Source organism: Vombatus ursinus, unplaced genomic scaffold, assembly GCF_900497805.2.
Source record: "Vombatus ursinus unplaced genomic scaffold, bare-nosed wombat genome assembly UNPS02014778.1, whole genome shotgun sequence".
In the NCBI taxonomy this organism is placed as follows: domain Eukaryota; kingdom Metazoa; phylum Chordata; class Mammalia; order Diprotodontia; family Vombatidae; genus Vombatus; species Vombatus ursinus.
Window position 1 is genome coordinate 48824646 of NW_020954556.1, and position 19280 is coordinate 48843925.

Consider the following 19280-nt stretch of genomic DNA (forward strand, 5'->3'; position numbering starts at 1 on the left):
AGAATATAATAGAGGATTCAAAATATAGCAATAAATTTCCATTTCAAGAAAGCCTATATAATAAATACTGTGTGTTATGTTGAGAGTTGTCCATCTTTTCTTTGCTTCCTTGTTAGTTTTCTTTTGTTCTCTGCTGTGCGCTTTTTAGTTTGTGCACCCCCCAAGAAGGCTACAATTAAGCATGGATATATTGATATATTGATATATAGATATACATACACATATATAGAAACACATACACACACACGCACATATACACATACACATACATACATACTTACATAGACATATACTTTCCCTAACAAATTCTACTTCTGATCTTTGTTTTTATTTTTGTGTGTATCTTGCTTCCGTGCTTTTAGCATGATGTTGTCAGACACTTTCAATGAGGAAAAAAATGACATCAAGGTTAGCTACTGCACTGTTGGTAAATTATTTAACTTGAAAGGGGTATAGTCCAAGTGGAGAGAGAATTGGTGTGTGACTTTTTGTGTGCAGATAATTATGCAATCAATGTAGCCTCTGAGGCTGAGATGCAATAGAGTATGAATCAGTTCTCTGCTGTTTGTGCTAATTTTGGCCTGGCAATTAACACCAAGAAAATAGAGGTTTTCCATCAGCCAGCACCACACCATCTATATGTGGAACCATTGGTTACAGCAAATGGAGAAATTTTGAATGCTGTGGATAAATTCACTTGTCTTGGCAGTATACTTTCCAGGCATGTATGTGTAGATGATGAGGTTGACACACGCATTTCCAGAGCTAGCTCAGTGTTTGGGAGGTTCCAAAAAAAGTTTGTGGGAGAGAAGGTGTATGAGACTGCCTACCAAACTGAAGGTCTAAAGAGCCATTGTGCTGACCTCATCGTGCTGACCTCATTGTTGAGTGCTGTGAAACCTGGGCAGTATACCAGCACCATGCAAGGAAGCTGAATTGCTACTGTTTGAATTGTCTTAGGAAGATTCTGAAGATCACCTGGCAAGATAAGGTACTAAACTCTGAGGTTGTTTCTTGAGCTGAACTGCTAAGCATTCAGACTCTACTGCAGAGAATGCAACTCAAATGGGCTGGCCATGTTGTTTGAATGTGCAATGTACCTTTGCCTAAAAGACTATTTTACAGAGAGCTCACATGAGGCAGGTGCTCACACAGAGGTCAGAAGAAGCTATACAAGGACACCCTCAAGGTCTCTTTGAAGAATTTTGGAATTGATTACATGTTATGGGAGATGCTGGCACAAGACTGTCCAGCATGGTGTGCCTGCATCAAAGAAGGCACTGTGCTCTTACAAACAAATCGTAAGAATAGTAGTTCAAAAGAATTGTGAGATGCATAAATTTAGAGATATCTCCACTCCAATGTTTATATGAATTATTTGTGCTCAACTTGTGTTAGAGCCATCTGAGCTCATATTGATCTGATCAGTCAATTGGACTATATACCTTGACCCCAACATAGTGATGTTATTTTGGTAATCTTCAAGAATGAAGGACAACAACCAACCAACTAAATATTTTCCAATTGCATTTTAATTAGGTTCCTGCTTCACTCTGGAGTGTTTGATACTTCTGATATAGGTTCTATTGTCATTCCATTTTAATGATGAGGAAAATGAAGCTGAGTGTGGTTGTAACCTGCCCAGGATCATATAGCTAGTGTGCTAGTTTAATACAGGTAGTTGCAGGGTTAGGGAAGTGGGGGAGTGGAGATTAGTATTTATAGGCATCCAGAAAGGTTCTCTGATAGATTTGTGCATTGGGGAGATATGGGAGGCTTGAGGACAGAAAAGAGTAGAGTAACTTCTGTAGTTTGTGAAATAAGGATCTATTAGGGAAGAATAAAAGTATTACCCTGCTGCAGTGAAGGCCCAGTTGAAGTTCAATAACATGAATTTGTAGTGTATTCGTTAGCACGGTTCCTCTAGCTGTGTTCAGCCACATGTGAGGAGTAGAGAAGGTGGTGGCAGAAATATGCCAGGGCTAAGGTTGCTAAATGATGAATATCAGAAAGACATGGTTTCAAAATATTCTAGAGAAGAGGATAGTGTGATCTTGAATTGACTAACTGTGAAGTTCAATTTGGGAAGAGAGGAAATTGCAGTCAGAGACACGGAAATGGCCTGAGAAAGTACTAATGTATGCTTTAATTAGACCTTAGCCTGAAGAATAAATGCAGAGCATAAGGAGAGAGGCAGTGATAGATGGTTATTGGTCATCCAAAGCGATATCAAGAATTGTGGACCTAGGAAGGGAACACTTGTAGTTAATGGTAATACTTAGGATATGAACATCCCTATGTGTGCCTGAGATGGAATGTAGTGATTGGAAAAGATGGAGGAATTGGAAGGTTAGATAATTACAGCAGTGACATGAATGTCTTTCATTTAAAGGACCTGAGTATGAGAAGAAAACAGTGATCTAGGTACTGGCTGAACTTGAGAAAGGGGGATGAATGGCCTATGATCTGTTGTACAACATCCTCCATGATCTGAATATGGTAGAAAATTTTAATTGAGTGAACTTGAAAGGAGTAGATTTTGCTGAGTGATAGTTAGGGTAGGAGAATTTAGAATTGGCACTGGGGTTCTTGCACAGTGTGTTGGAAGTGTCTGAGAGACGGTATAGCTGTGCGGGAGAGGATGGCCAGGGTTCATCCGATGGAAGCCAGACCTTTGCGAGAATAGGGACATGCATTCTAGAATATCATCCCCTCCTTACTAGAATGTGTTTTTAATTCATCTGAATTCAGGACAACTCATTAAGCATTTATTAATTATCTATTAGATGCCACATAGTAGATTGGGTGCTGGGGATATGAAAAATTCTTATTCTTCTTTCTTAATTCTTAATCTTTCTTTAGCATAGTCCTTGTAATAGTAAGTGCTTAATAAATATTTATTAATTGATAATTTATCTGAAGTGCTGTCTTCTTGAAACCTTCCTATATTTTTTCTTTTTTTCTTTTAGAATTTTTCACTCTTTAAAAATTCTAAACTTAACAAGTACAAGTATAGTGAGCATTTCAATATATATAGTAGAATAGAAGAAAATTTCTACATGAAGCTTTTCTTTCTAACTAAATAATAAATTTGATACATAACTTTCAAAACTGTCCTGTTTGTAGCTCCTTATAGCTTTCTTTCAGGTGTTTTCTGTATTTTGTTGTTGTTGTTAATCTTCAATGAAATCCTTCTTTCTTTTTTTTTTTGTTGTTGTTGTTGTTTTTTGTTTTTAATGTATATTTTCTGGTAATGTGATTGGGGTTAAGTGACTTGCCCAGGGTCACACAGCTCGTGACTATGATGTGTCTGAGATCAAATTTGAACTCAGGTCCTCCTGACTCCAGGACCGGTGCTCTATCCATCACACCTCTTAGCTGCCCCTTTTCTTTTTCTTTTTCTGGCAACCTTGTCCCCAGGCTCCTCACCTTTCTTGTCTTGCCACCCCCCCCCCCAATTAAAAAAAAAAAGTCAAAACCTTTGTAATAGGTATGCGTAGTAGAGCAGACCAAGTCACATACTGGCCATTTCTGGAAAAGTATGTTTTATTCTGCTGTCCATCACCTTTCTGTCAGGAGATGAGTAGTGTTCTCTGGAATCATGGTGAAATTGTAATGATTAGTTTTTAAGTCTTTCAAAGTTGTTTTTCTTTCTTGTTATGTTATAAACTTGTTCTCCTTTTTTGGCCCACTTCATTCTGCATCAATTCATTCAAATATTCAAACAGGTTATTCCAAAACCATCCCTTTTATCATTTCTAATGGTGAAACAGTATTCTATTGTATTCATAGTACATAATTTTTTAGCCATTCCCTATTAGATTGGCACCCCTATAGTTTTCATTTCATTGCAACCACAAAAAGTACTGTTATAAATACGTTGTACAGTTGAGGAAATGCACCATTTAGTGACCTTTAAATGTAGTTCCAGATTCCTCTCCAGAATGCCTGATTCTTTGATCTTTCCAGTTGTTAATTGTGCTCTCTTTCCTCAGACTACCTTATGTTTGTTTATGTTTTCAGATAAATACTTGTTGAAATTTAAGATTTATGGAAATTTGAATTATTCACTGCTAAAAAGAGATACTGATTTGCCCTGGTGAAAACAAACTGTGCTATATTCTGTGGGAAGATGAGGGGTATTGGATGTCTGGGCCCTGTTTTGTGCTGGGAGCTCAACTTTTATCCTGGGCTTCCTTCAAGACTTAGCTTAAATCCCACATTACATGGGAGGTCTTTACTGGATTCTTCCTACCCCTGGCCCTCATTGCCTTCCCTGTGAGATTACTTTGCATCTACTCTGTGGGGGAGAGACAGAGAGAGAGACACACACACAGAGACAGAGAGGTACTTCATTATTTGTATGTTGTTTCCAGCATTAGAATGTGAGCCCTTTGAGAGCAGAGATCATCTTTTTGCTTTTACTTGTATCCCCTGCATTTAACAAAGTGCCTGGCACTTAACAATAAGTGACTGTTAACTCCTGTGTTGACAATACTTTTCAAATATTCATTTGATATTTACTTATTGACCGTGTTTCTGCTATTTCTTCACTCATGTCTATGCTGGAACAAGAAGCATAGTGTAGTGGAAAGAATACTGGACTTGGAGTCTGGAGTGTCTATGTTGAAGCTTTTGCTCTACCATTTCTGACTATGGTCCTGGGTATGTCACTCCTTCTCTTGGGGATTCAGTTAATCATTATAAAATGAGGAAGAGGCAGCTTGATGTGGTGGCTCGAGAGCTGTTCTCAAGACCTGCTTCTGACATCTGCTGGCTATTTGACCCCAGAGAAGCCACTTCGCTTCTCATTGCTCTAGGCCATTTCCTCAGACTCTAAGTTGAAGAAAATGTACCAACCTGCACTGGTACTCAGAATGTCCCCTTCTGATTTGTCTGTATCAGTCATATCAGAGGTACAGTCCCTATCCCCCACATGTAAAATGGAGTTAATAATACCCTTACTGTCTTCCTCCCACACAGGGCTGTTGTGCATAAAGCATTGTATAAATCTGAGTTGTCATTCTTTAACTAAGTATGTGCGTTGTGCATTAAGGATGAGAAAGAAGAATACATTATAGACTTTTTCTTATTGTTCTAATCCCAAATCTTATTTAGTTATATTAGGCAATGCCTGAGTTTGCTATGCTGGAAGTTAATTTTTAAATTGTATCTTCATCATAATCTCATATTTCCTCTTTGTATGATAAAAAGATAATTCTCTACCATTAGTTAGAATTCTCAAACTAAATTGTTGGATTCTTTTTGGGAGAAGGGGGGAAACGATTAAGCACTTACATCACTTAAATACTAGTGAGTAATTATCCAGTACTGCTTTTCACATTAAACCACACTTGTTTTTTAATTCTGTTTTTTCAGTTTCCATAGCAAGACGTGTACAAGATCCGTTAGCTGAGCTAGTGAAAATTGAGCCGAAGCACATTGGAGTTGGAATGTATCAGGTAAAGCAATGTGGAGCTTTTAATTTAAGAGAAATTTAAGAAATCTATCAGTCTTTCAAATTACCCCAAACCCAAAATGTGCAAATTAAGGGTCACAAAGTCGATTCCCATTTTCAAAGATTGGTATGGAATTGGTAGTTAATATTTATAAGTCATCAAGGGGAGATTTTCCCCCTTATTCTTTGTTTTTTAAAGGTTATGATTGAAACTTAGAAATGACTGCAGTCAGATTTATAGTCTATTAAAAACATTAGATCAGACTAGTAACTTGATATGTAGACCCTTCTTTTCACATCATTATAGTGGTTGTGGGGAAAAGGAGAAAAGTTGGCTCTTGTGTAAATGAGGATGAATTATTGATCTTCTGGGAAGAGGTTGTTAACTTAAGACACTAGACACTTTTTCTTGTGTTTCAATGATTTACATAAAAGGTGTTGATATAGTTATTTGTTTTGTCATTAGGCATTGTGGGAAAACGTTTATTTTTTTCCAGTTTTGTAGTTCACAAGTTAGTACAAATGAGATATTTGTAGACTACTTAGCATTGTGCACATAGTAGGTACTACATAAATGTAGTAGTAGTAGTTGTTGTTGTATTGATAAAGTGATTTATATTGATGACAGTATACTGAAGACATAATGAGCTTAAATTGTGTCCTGTGTTCACATCTTTCTTCCCTTTGAAGTGAATTTAAGGCATCTTTAGATGTGAACTGAAATTATACTTAGCATATAATTCATGGGGAATTTATAGTAGTTATGAATAGCATTTTAGATATATGATATATGTTATAGAATTGGAATTTTAGATCTAGAAGGAACCTTAGCTGTCATTTAGAAACTCCATTCTCCCACCCCCTTGTTTCACACATGAGAATTCTGAAGCTTGGCTAACAGTGGCAGGGCCAAAAATTAAAACCCAGATTTCCTGCCTCCTAGTCCAGTCTTTTACCATAAGAAAGTCAAATCCCATGATAGTGAATATCATTACAACAAAAGTCTTTCTTTACTAAAACATATCCAAAGCCTCAGCTAAGAGAATACTTAATTTCAGGCTGTATTTGACATGATGAAATTTCAGTATAATCAAAAGGTTTGGCTAGAGTTCATTATAATGAGTCTTGACCTGTAATTGCTTTGAGCACAAATTAGGCATATACAGTAATAATTGTGATACAGATGAGCAATTGTAGACAAACAGTGCTGAAGAAAGAGATGAAATCTTTCAAAGAAAGGATGTTAAGTACTTAGAGGAAATAGTAGAGATCATAAAATTACTCTTTCAGTACAGTATGAAATACTTTTGGTTTAACAATAGCTAAAATTCAAAAGGCAGTATGCTCCAATCCTTGTCCTATAAAATTGCGGGAGTTGATTTTAAAACCATATGGCTTTCAGTATTTATGGAGAGGGAGGTGGTAGAGATGGTCAGACATTACATCCCTAGCTGACCTAAAAAGTTTTCTTTGCTGGAACATGGCTTGGTGAGACTCCCAAGAAAACACTTTGAGATGAGAACAAGATGATACATTGTTGACTGTACAGTGGCCTAGGAGAAGATACCTTATTTTGTGCTGAGGGTTCAAACCTTATTCTTGAGTTATCAGTACTCTATAGGTGAGTTAGGTTCATTTGATATTTATTCCTACTTGATTATGTTTTGGCCATTTCTCAGTTTGTCAACTTTGTGACTTGAGTGTGAGCAGGATCAGAATAAGGAAAAAAGTCCTAGGTCAGCCCTTTATTCTCTTCCCTTACAGCTTTAGTGAAACCTTTAATAGAGATGGGGAATAAATTTTACCAAAATGAGTTTTGGGGATTCCTTTTGGGAATTCCTAATGGCTTTGCTACAACTAGACTTTTTCTCCTAATTTTTTTATAAATTACTGAATTGCTTCTCAGAATGAAATCATTTCTACTGATGAACTCATTAAGGAAATTTGAAATGTGAAGGTTTAATTTTTCTAAAGAAACAGTACTTTGAAAAGAAAAATACAGTTTCTAGTCATGTGAAGAGATTAATACATTAAACTGTGTCGTGTATGTGTGTGGGTTACTACATGTATTTTATATTTTGATAGTAAAGAAAGTTACTTCTAAATGGTTGCTTGCCGATTGACCTCAAGTCTCTCTTTCCTTTATTTTTGCCATTATTTATCGGTGTACTAGGACAGGATGATGCTGTCTTATTGAAGGTCATACAAGGGCTTTACTTGGAAGCTCCATTTTTCATCCTGAAGCAAATATTTTTGAATTTTAAAAAGCAAAACAGGATAAATACTGAGAATTTTTAGAGCTGGAAGGAATGGTAGAGGCCATCTAGCCTAACTTTTTTATTTTACAGATGATTAAGCTGAGACTCAGAGAGGTTAAGTAACTTTTCCCAAGGTCACAGAAGTAGTAAGAGACAGTAGCAGTGTTTAAACTGAGGACCTCTGACTCCAGAATCCGTGTTCTTCCCACTGTATCTTGCAGGGGTGCCAATTTTTAAACTAAGTCCTATCTTGCATAGTGATTCACAAAATGAACTTGCCAAAATGTTTAAGATCCTATTCTGCCTTTTGATTTTTTGTAAGTTAACACATATAGAATGATTAGTAAAGCCTGATTCAATACTGTGAAATATATGTGTGAAGTCCAAATTTTCTAGAAATTAAAAATTTTTTTATTTATGAAAGTGAAATTGAGATAGTTTATTTCAAAGAAACAAAAGCATATCACTTTGATGACTACAACATAAACCAAAAGTTTAATTAAAAATTTTGTTTATTCTTAAAAATTAGAATATTTTCATTCATTTAGATAATTGTTGTTTTCTTATTGTTGTTGAAAATGTTTTTGAGCTGTAATTTTACCCTATGATAAAGCTATTATGATAAGTTAACATGAGTTGAAAATTTTTTATTTTAAAATTCCTTACCAGTAACATTGAATTATTAACATTGAAAGATCTAATTTCCATTATAGCTTTGCTCTGTTGATGTTCCGCACATTGCTGACCTTGGATAATGAAACTAGATGATCAATTTTAGTTTCTATTCAAGTTCACTTTCCATTGCTTCAGCACAAAGTCGTGGTGTTTAGATTATCAGAAGTTTAAGGGACTTTTTGGTAATGCTATTTAAGATGATTATGATAGTTCTTTGAAATCAGTTTTAAAGATTTCATGAATTACATAAATGCATAATGTATTTTCAAAGTATCATTTTCAGAACCATAAGTTTTATTGCAAACTAAGTAGTCCCTTAAAACAGAGTTTTAACACTTTCTTTAGAATTATCATTTCTCACAGAAGAAGATTATTTTCTTACAAATTCAGAGTACTTTACAATGTATATCAGTAGGTCAGTCTCTTAAAAGAATGCTGATTGTGCTGTCAATCCTAATCATGCTATTATTAGGTGGTTTTGCTGAACCCTTTCTGAGGAATGTACTTTGTTGGTGAGCTTGTTTGAATGTTAAGAAGTATCTTCCAAGGCAGAATGCAGCAATCAAAATAAAAAGAAAATAATGATGATATTATTGTTTTTGCTTCCAAGAGAACTTCTAGGGAAAAATTATCTTTGAAATGGTCAGTTTTTTACCCTTACTTTTGCAAGGCTGGGTTAGGTGGATCAAGTGTTTGTGGTATTAATATTTAGAGAATAGAAATGTAATAGAGGTTATATAGTATGGTTGGCATCTGGTAGAAGTTATCTTTAACATTTAAAATAAGTCTCTTTTGTTGATTGGTTTTTGACTAAATTGTGGCACTATTGTGAGCTATTTGATTTTTCAGATATGTGGAGTTGGTATAATTATAGCATAGTTGTGAAGTCTCACAATTATTACTTTTGGTGGCTCTGAACACGTGAATGAAATTCTCTGAATTTTCATTTTCTTCTGGTGTGGAATGTATTGCCTTTTTCACAGGATGGTTATACTGAAAAATACTTTGTAAACCATGCAGTGGCACATAAATGAGTCATTTTTGATTATTGTTACAACTGACCATTTATTGTATTTTTTAAACTGTCTACAAGTCAGTAGTTCACACCTTTGTTTGCAAATATGTGCTGTAAAATTAAGTTGTTTCTTAGGTGTAAGTAGTGTTGGAGTTGGAAGCAGTTTTTAAAAAAAAAATCAAATCCAACATTGAAGAGAAGGGATATCAGATAAGGAAAAGGATTTGAGCATATAGAAGCATTTATGACCTGCCTGTCCTGAATTTGGTATCAAGATGGGACAGTCAGGACACAGTTTGTTGTTGTTCAGTCATGTCCAGCTCTTTGTGATCCCACTTGGGGTTTTCTTGGCAAAGATACTGGAGTGGTTATTTCTTTCTCCAGATCAATTTGCAGATGAGGAAACTGAGGCAAAAAGAGTTAAGTGACTTGCCCAGGGTCACACAACTAGCAAATGGCTGAGGCTAGATTTGAATTCAAGTCTTCCTGACTCTAGGCCTGGTGCCTATCCACTATACCACCTAGTCACCTAATTTCTGTCTGCCTCAATTTCCTTATTTGTAAAATAGAGATAATAATGGCACTTTTTTTTTTCTTCTTCATCTCTAACTTTGAAGATATTTACCAGTACTGGAGTATAAATGATTCCCCCCCTCCATCCCAATACTTTTATCAATTATACATAAACGCATAGGAAACAATTATTTTCTTCAGTATTTTTTTGGGTCTTGTTTTTCATAATTTTCTTGCATCACCCTCGTTTCTCTTCCCAGTTTTTCCTCTGCTTCTCTTACTTGCTTCTCAAAATCCTTTTTGAGCTCTTCCATGGCCTGGGACCAATTCATATTTTTCTTGGAGGCTTTGGCTGTAGCAGCTTTGACTTTGTTGTCTTCTTCTGGTTGTATGTTTTGATCTTCTTTGTCACCAAAGTAAGATTGTATGGTCTGACTCTTTTGCACTGCTTGCTCATGATCCCAGCCAATTATTTGAGTTATAAACTCTTTGTTAAGGTAGGGGTCTGTTTCCAGTGTGGAGAATGTACTGTCCCAAGCTTCGGGGGTTTGTTTGTGCAGCTGTTTTCAGAGATACTTCTAGGGAAAATTTTCAGTTCTTCCAAGGTGCTAAGATCAAGGGCAAGATGTTTACTCCTTTCCTGGCCTGTGCTGTGGTCTATGAGTGACCATAAGCACTCTTTTCTGCCTTGGAACTGTGAGGAAGATTTCCTCTCCACTGCTACTATAAGCTCCACTATACTAGTGCTCCTCCTTGCCCCAGGACCACCACTCAGAACTGTGACTCAGATCCAAGCACAGACAAAGCAAGAGAATCCTGCCTCAGCACCAGCAAAGCAATCCCCCTCTGATCAGCCACTCGATTTCCCCTCTGTCTGTGGGCTGAGCTCCGTGAGTAGCTGCTGCCTTGGGGTGCACCAGGACTGGAGCTAGGACAGAGCTTCTCTGTCACTTCAGTCACAGAATTTTCCTACTGATCTTCTAAGTTGTCTTTGGCATTTGTGGATTGAGAAGTCTGGAAACTGCCACAGCTGCCTGTGATTCAGTCCTCTGAGGCCTGCTCCAGGTTTGCTGAGGCCTGTTTGGCCTGCGTGCCCATGCTGAACTGCGTTCCTCTCCTAACCCAGCACAACAGACCTTTCCAGTCAACCATCCAGGGTGTCTTGGGCTGGAAATTTGTTTCACTCTGTCTTTTTGTGGGTTCTGCTGCTCTAAAATTTGTTTGGAGCCATTTTTTACAGGTATTTGGAGGGGTTTGGGAGAGAGCTCAAGCAAGTCACCACATTTACTCTGCTATTTTGACTTTGCCCCTGAAATATTTCTAATAATTTCTAAGTTCCTTTATACATATCAGTAAGGTTGTTGGAAAATGGCCCTTTTTGCCTAGTTATTATTTGTTAAAATAGTTTAATGAGCAGGTTTTATATTTTACGATCTCATGTTTTTACATATATTTTACATTCATTAGTTGGGTGATCCAGGACAAGAGATTAAACTTTGAATCTTTTTCTTCATCTAAAAAAAGGAGAGTAATGGAACCTATTTCACAAGGATGCTGCAAATAAAAAATAGACAACTCATATAAAGTGCTTTTAAAATATTAAATTGCTATATAAAGAATTGTGAAGATGATTTATCATTTATTATCTATTGTATATAAAGCAATAAAGATACAAAGCAGAAGTGAAATCGTACCTGTCCTTGAGGAACTTACCATCTGATAAGAGGAAGCAACTTGTATTCACATAGGTAGAATACATAAATAACATAAATAAGAATACACAAATTTGGGGAGTAAGGTTATGAATTCTGGGAGAAACAGGACAGGTATCATATAGAAGGTGGAATTTGAGGTCAGCCATGAAGGATGCTACGAATTCTCTGAGACTCAGAAATAAGTAGGGAATATATTATAGGCAACGGGAAAAGCCATTGCAAAGGCAAAGGAACAAGAGATGGAAGTGATGTGTGAGAAACAGTAAAAGACCAGTTTGCCTAGACTGAGGAAAGTACAATGTAATAAAACTAAAAGGACAGTCTGGGGGGGGGGGGCAGGATGGAAAAGGCTTTAAGCAGAGGAGTTTATATATTTTATTCTAGGGAGGTTTTGGAGTTTATTGGGTAAGGGAGAGACATAGACAGACATGAGTTTTAGGAAAAGTCATTAAAAAAATTTTTTTTATAGGGCATTTTATTTTTCTCTCTAATTCCATATATTTTTAAAATTAATTAGTTTATTTTTAGTTTTCAACAATCACTTCCATAAGCTTTTGAGTTTTAAATTTTCTCCCCCTTCCTCTCCTCCTCCCTCTGCAAGACAGCGTGCATCTGATATAAGCTCTACATATACATTCCTATTAAACATATTTTCACATTAGTCATATTTTAGAGAAGAATTAGAACCAATAGGAGGAACCACAAGAAAGAAGAAACAAAACAAAACAGAAGGGAAAAAAAGAGCAAACAGTATACTTTGATCTGCATTCAGATTCCATAGTTCTTTTCTGTGGATGTGGATAGCGTTTTCCATCATGAGACTTTCAGAGATGTCTTAGATCCTCCCATTGCTGAGAAAGGCTAAGTCTGTCATAGTTGGTGATTGCACAGAGTGGCTGTTATTGTGTACAACGTTCTCCTGGTTCTGCTCACTTCACTCGGCCTCAGTCCATATAAGTCTTTCAAGATTTTTCTGAAGTCTACCTGCTCATCATTTCTTATAACACAATGATCCATTACATTCATATACCACATCTTGTTCAGCCATTCCCCATTTGATGGGCATCCCCTCTATTTCCAGTTCTTTGTCACCACAGAAATTTTGGCAGCTGTATTGGGAGGATGGATTACAAAGGGGTAAGTTTTTCATGATTGTAGTCATTGTGTTTATTGTTTTCTTGGCTCTGCTTACTTCATTTTGCATCAGTTCATGTAATTCTGCCCATACTTTTCTGCATTCATATTTGTTTTTTCGACTTTATCTTTATTCATTTATTTAAGGCAATTGGGGTTAAGTGACTTGCCCAGGGTCACACAGCTAGTAAGTGTCAAGTGTCTGGTCTGAGGCCAGATTTGAATTTAGGTCCTCCTGACTTCAGGGCCAGTACTCTATCCACTGCGACACCAAGCTGCCCCCATATTTGTTTTTTCCTGCAGCACATTAATGTTCCATTACTTTCCTGTACCACAATTTATCTAGCCCTTACCCAATCCATGGATTTCTACTTTGTTTTCAATGTTTTGATACCACAAAAGTTCTTTAACATCCTTTTTAAAAATATGAGAGTATATCCCAAGGTATATGAACTGGTATGAATTAGTCTTTCATATTGAATGTAGTATCATTGTGCCAGGAATACCCTTTACTAGGAGAGTTCATTTGTAGTCAACTTTGATCAGGCTGCTCTTGAGCACAACTTCTGTACATCTGCTATTTCAAGTTGTATCTCTTGTGCTTTATCACCCTGGCTTCTTGAAGATGAGGCCAGCCTTTGTTTTCTAAAGACAGGCCTAATAAAATTCAGAAAGGACCATCTCCTAATTGGCTACAGAGTGATGAATTTTCCTACCATAGCAATGCATGAAGACACCTAAAGTATAGAGGGCTTGTGGTCTATGCTTTAGAAGAGATTACCCCCCCAGCAACACAATCATTGATGCATTGAAATACTGAAGTATACTTGAAATGTGCAACCAAAATTTCATCATTCAGTCAGAGAGTGAATTGATTCAGAATGAGCCTGGAATTGTAAGATGGATGAAAAAGCTCTATCCACAGTGTTCCAAGTAGGAAAATCTCAAATGATTTGGAAGATATTCAATAAATAGATCATTCTGTCACCACAAAGGAGCTAGATAAGATAGTATGTGGGGTTCCTAATTGGAAGAAAATCATTAAACTAAACCTGGGGAACTTTAGATAAAAATTAGACTAGAAAGAATAAAGTGTTATCCAGTCTGGGATTGGTTAATTTTATCTTAAATCTACCTCTAACCACTTTACCCTTATGTATTCCTGTATTTGAATATGCTCTTTCTCCTTTTTCTCTTGGCTTCCATGGTATTTAGGGGGTAATCTTAGGCCACAGCTCACAAATTTCAATAATCACAATCTTCTTCAGTGAGACAAGAATCAAAAATGTGACATGATAGTAGAGCTAAGGACATTTTTTGCAATATAAAATGCAAAGTAAATAACAAGGTATTAAATCAAGCAGTAATCACCATAACTATTTCCAAAAACTGATACTTCTTCCCTAAAACTCCTGGGTAGCACTAGGCTTGCGTATTATTTAGCCACTTCAGATTTGTCTTACTGCTCCCACAACATAGCAGGATCAGAATACACCAAGTTCGTTACAGCATGTTTTTTAGATTAGTTTCTTCAGCAGCTTAATTGGATACTCTTTGTTGATCAAGATGACACTGAAGGGACATGGGAACCAAGGAGTATTATAGAGGACATTGTTGTTTACCCTTGCAATTTAGAACCAAGTACACATTCAAGCTGTGGCTTTTCCAAGATTACTGTACCTCATGCATGCAAGCAAGCAAGCAAGCAGGCAGGCAAATATTAAAATTACACTAGAATTTTCACATAGCACCTGTGGATGAACAGGTCAGATTTCTGCTGCTATGTCTTCCAGTATCTCTCTCTTCTGTCCGACGCAGGGAGCTAGGTAAGAGGGGTGGGCGGAAATAGACCGTGACTTGTCATGTTTTCGTATATTTTATGGTGCCAAATCTGTGTGCTTGATTTTAGGATAGATAGTCCAGAGAGTTCTGAGATACGTAGTCTAAAGAGGCTCTCTGAGCCCTAAACATTGTGAGAACATGGAAGTTCTTCAGAGAGGCCTTTTACATAAATCAGAGTCATTACTATAATCATTTTAGCTAAAAGTGATCTTTGACTCTTCATATCCCTCCTCTCACTGTATTCAGTTATTGCTATAAAAAGAATCCCTTTTTAATTATTATTATAATTGCTTTTGTCTCCTTGTGTGTTTACTAAATTATATGTTTCTTGAGATCCAGTGCTTTTGCCATTTTTTACCTTTGTATCACTTGCTATGTACCTTATACTTGATAAATGTTGAGTTTAATAAAATTATAGCTAATGACAACCTCTCCATAATGAATGAACAAGAGAAAAGAGTTGTTTGAAACAGACTATAGAAGGAGAGGTCGTTTGCTAACCACTTCCATTCCCTGTTGTTTCAGCGTTTTTAGATCTTTTGGATAAGTAATTTGACTTTTGGTAGGTTTTGTTTAGTTGGTTGGGATGTTTAAAATAAAAAGTTGGGGTAAAGAGAAATGGCAGTGACAGACCGAATGGCTGTTCAGAAGTAGCTAAACTTCTCTCTTTCCCACTGAAAGTCCACTGGTAATCCTAGCTCTGCTGATATATCTCTGACCCTTACTTTCTTCATTTGTTTTTTCATCCAGTGGGTCTCTTAGTCTATATCAGTGATGTCAAACTGAAATAGAAATGAGGACCCCTAAACCATACATAAAGATCCCTGTAAGCCTCATACGGAGTTGGAAAACCATACATGTTTATCTATATTTTTTATTAATACATCAACACATTAAAATCAGATAGGAGCTACATTTTAATCCAGTTCAGGCACTCTTAGGAGTGTTGTGGGCTTTATGTGGCCCTCAGGCTGCATGTTTGATACTTCTGGTCTAGATTACTGTTAGAGACCCTTCCAGCTCATCATCCTATAAGCCTATAAGCTTTTTCCCTGAGTTATTATAATATGACTAGAAAAAAAACACCTCTTTTACAGCAATGTTCTTTTGTGTTACTCTTGACATCAGATCACGAAAATGTTTCTTGGAGTGGAAAGGTCTTTTATTAACATGGGAGTAGTTTTGTTGTAGGAATGTAATGTGATTCATTAGATTTTTATTAAGTAAATTTATTCATCTTCTAACATTAAAAAAAATGATGGCAGAAAAACCCAACAACATTGTTTTCTCTTTTCATTAGCAGATGGCTATTGACAAGTGTTTGTTAAGTACCTTAGTATATACCTGACACTGTGCTAAGTACTGGGGATTTAAAGAAAGACAAAAATATGTCACTACCCTCAAGGAGCTCATATTCTAATGGGGAAAATAATAGGTAAAAAGTATACAAATGTGGGATGTATGCATGTGTGTGAATGTGAATATGTGTATGTATATACACACATGTATCCATCCATCTATCTATCTATCTGTCTATATATACATATATAATAATATGTATATGTGTGTGTATGTATAGTGTAAATAGAAGGTAATTTCAGAAGGAAGGAAGTAGCAGAAGAGGGACAGAAAAAGTCTTCCTGCATTAAAGGAAGTCATAGGATTTAGGAAGAGGGAGGGAAAGCATTTCAGATATAGGAGACAGTCAATAAAAACTTACAGAATTGGGAGATAGAATGTCATTTGCAAGGAACATCAAGAAGACCAGTGTTGCTGGATTATAGAATACATAGGGGAGACAAAAGAGTTACACGATTGGAAAGGTAGGAAAAAGCTGGATGATAAAGGTTTTTAAGTTAAAGAGAAGATTTTGTATTTAATCCTCAAGGTAGTAGGAGTCACTGGATCTGGAAGAGGAGAGGCTTAAAGTATGGAGATAATGAGTTCTGTTTTAGACATGTTACGTTTAAGATCTCTGGAACATACAGTTTGAAATTTCCAATAGACAATTGGTGATTTATTACTGAAACTTGGGGGAAAGATTAGGGTTGGAGATATAGATCTGGGAATCATTTGCATAGAGATGATAATTGAATCCATAGGAACTGATGAGAACACCAAGATAGTATAGAAGAAGAAAGGCGATCCAACCAAGGAGACTTGAAGAGTTGTCAGACATGTAAGAAAGAACTAAGATAAAGCAGTGTCACAAAAACCTATTGAGATTATAAATGTAATCCTTATGTCAGAGACTCTCTTGACATAAAGTCGCAGGTATATTTTGACCTCGATACTTTTCCTACTTTTCAATTCCAGGGAATTTAAAGTATCTGTCATTTGAAAGTCAGCTATTATATTTCCTTAAATTTCCTCAGGTTCACAAACATAAGTGAAGGGGGAAAGGAATAAATACTTAAATAGTCTTTACTATAGTCTAGTAGCACTGTAGTAAACACTTTACACATACTGTCTCATTTGATCCTCACACAACCCTAAGAGATAGATGCCCATTTTTATAGTTGGGGAAATTGAGACAAACAGAGGTTAAGTGACTTACCAGGGACCACACAGCTAATAAATGTCTAAGACCGGATTTAAACTTAAGTCCCCCTGTCTTAAGGCCTAGGCATCTATCCACTGCATCACCTTGCTACCTCACCAGTTTTATTTACATAGTAAAGAACTCAGAGTAGAGTTCAAACCCATTGAAAACCAAGAGATACCTTTCAGTGAGCCATATCTCCTTAGTCCTGTATAGTTTAACTGCTTTAGGTTGGGCTCCCACCCAAAGGCATAGCTGGGATTAGTGCTTCCATGACAATATATCTTTTGGAGGACTATTTGTACATTCCTCTTTTGCTGGCATTTCTCTATTTGCTGCACCATAACAGTGCTTTACCACTGTACAGTAGCTCTTATTTGCCCCTTGGATTTTCTTTGTGTTATTACTGCCCTCTACCCCAGGTTGTTATAGATTTGATGTTTGTTGCTAACCCCCTCAGTTATGGCTATTTTTGCAGTTCAGCTCTCCTTCATCAGTTGGTACTTGTTTTTCTCTCTAGGGCAGTATTCTTTTTTTTTTAATTAATTTATTTTGATTTATCAATAATCATTTCCATATGTTTTTGAGTTTAAAATTTTTCTCCCCCTTCCTCCCCGCCACCCTCCCCAAGACGGTGCACAATCTGATATAGGCTATACATTTACATTCATATTAAACATACTTTCACATTAGTGATGTTGTAAGTAGAAATTAAAACCAATAGGAGGAACCATCAGAAAGAGGAAACAAAACTCAACAGAAGAGAAAAAAATAACAATTCAGCTTCCATAGTTTTTTCTTTGGGTGCGGATAGCATTTTCCATCACAAGGCCTCTGGAGATGTCTTAGATCCTTGTATTGCCAGGAAGGGTTAAGTTTATCTATATTAGTCATCACACAACGTGGCTGTTATTGTGTACAACGTTCTCTTGGTTCTGCTCACTTCACTCAGCATCAGACCATACAAGTCTTTCCAGGTTTTTCTGAAGTCAACCTGTTCATCATTTCTTACAGCACAATAGTATTCCATCACATTCATATACCACAACTTGCTTAGCCATTCCCCAATTGATGGGCATCCTCTCAATTTCCAATTCTTTGCCACCACAAAAAGAGCTGCTATGAATATTTTTGTACATGTAGGTCCTTTTCCCATTTGTGTGATCTCTTTGGGATATAGCCTCCAGGGCAGTATTCTTCAAAGTCAGGACTGTAGCATCACCCCCAGAAGGAGTATATGATCAGCCAATCGAAGATTAGGAAAACATTGATGCATTTGCTTTGATAGCCATTCCCAGGTTTTGTCTTCAGCACAACTACACATTCCCTAACCTCCAAACCCTGTTCCTATGCTGTATAAGCTCTCAACATTTCCCTTTTAAGAGTTGGGCATTAGCCCCTCAAGTTAGTTATAATCTAAACTAACCTCTACCCATAGCAGCTGTGGGAAAATTCTGTCTCTACTCTCTGCCTCCCAGATTACCTCAAAGCTGAAGCAGGATCTTCTTCAAGGTCAGGCTTTATGCTTGGGAGCTGTGATGAGCTAGTGAGAGCCCTGGGTCTCCCATTTTCATTTTGTGAGTCATACAAGGTGAGCAGGTGTGAGTGAGTTATGATCTGTATCAGACATCTATTATGTTATATTTCTCAACAAACATCTTCCAAACTTCTTTATTCCTGTTGGGGGAACCACCCTCCCCTTGATTCAGGTTTTCACAAACTTTATGTTATCTTTGACTCCTTATATTCCCTCAGCCCATATCCACATACCAATCAGTTGCCAGGTCTTGTAATTTCTATCTTTACATCTCCCCAAATTCTTCCCTTTTCTCTAATGAGTTCAGACCCTCATCAGCTTTCTGCTATGCTATCATAATAATAGTTGGTCTCCACCTCACACTTGTTAGATTAGTTATATGATAAGAAATAGAAATGTTGGAGAAGATGTGGGGAAATTGGAACACTAATTCATTGTTGGTGGAGTTGTGAACTGATCCAGCCATTCTGGAGAGCTATTTGGAACCATGCCCAAAGGGCTATAAAACTGCATATATTTTGATCCAGCAATACCACTACTAGGTCTGTATCCCAAAGAGATCATAAAAAAGAGAAAAGGACCCACATGTAC

General features: G+C 36.7%; 1 protein-coding gene across 4 annotated transcripts in view; it reads left to right on the plus strand.

Annotated features, from left to right (window-relative positions):
- The window catches only part of SRBD1 (S1 RNA binding domain 1), a 320284-nt gene that overhangs the window by 184998 nt on the left and 116006 nt on the right, over positions 1-19280 (plus strand). For all 4 annotated transcript variants that reach the window (XM_027865580.1, XM_027865578.1, XM_027865581.1 and 1 more), the window contains one exon: positions 5380-5462. In XM_027865580.1, the coding sequence (XP_027721381.1) occupies positions 5380-5462 (83 nt within the window). The remainder of the gene's footprint in view (positions 1-5379; positions 5463-19280) is intronic.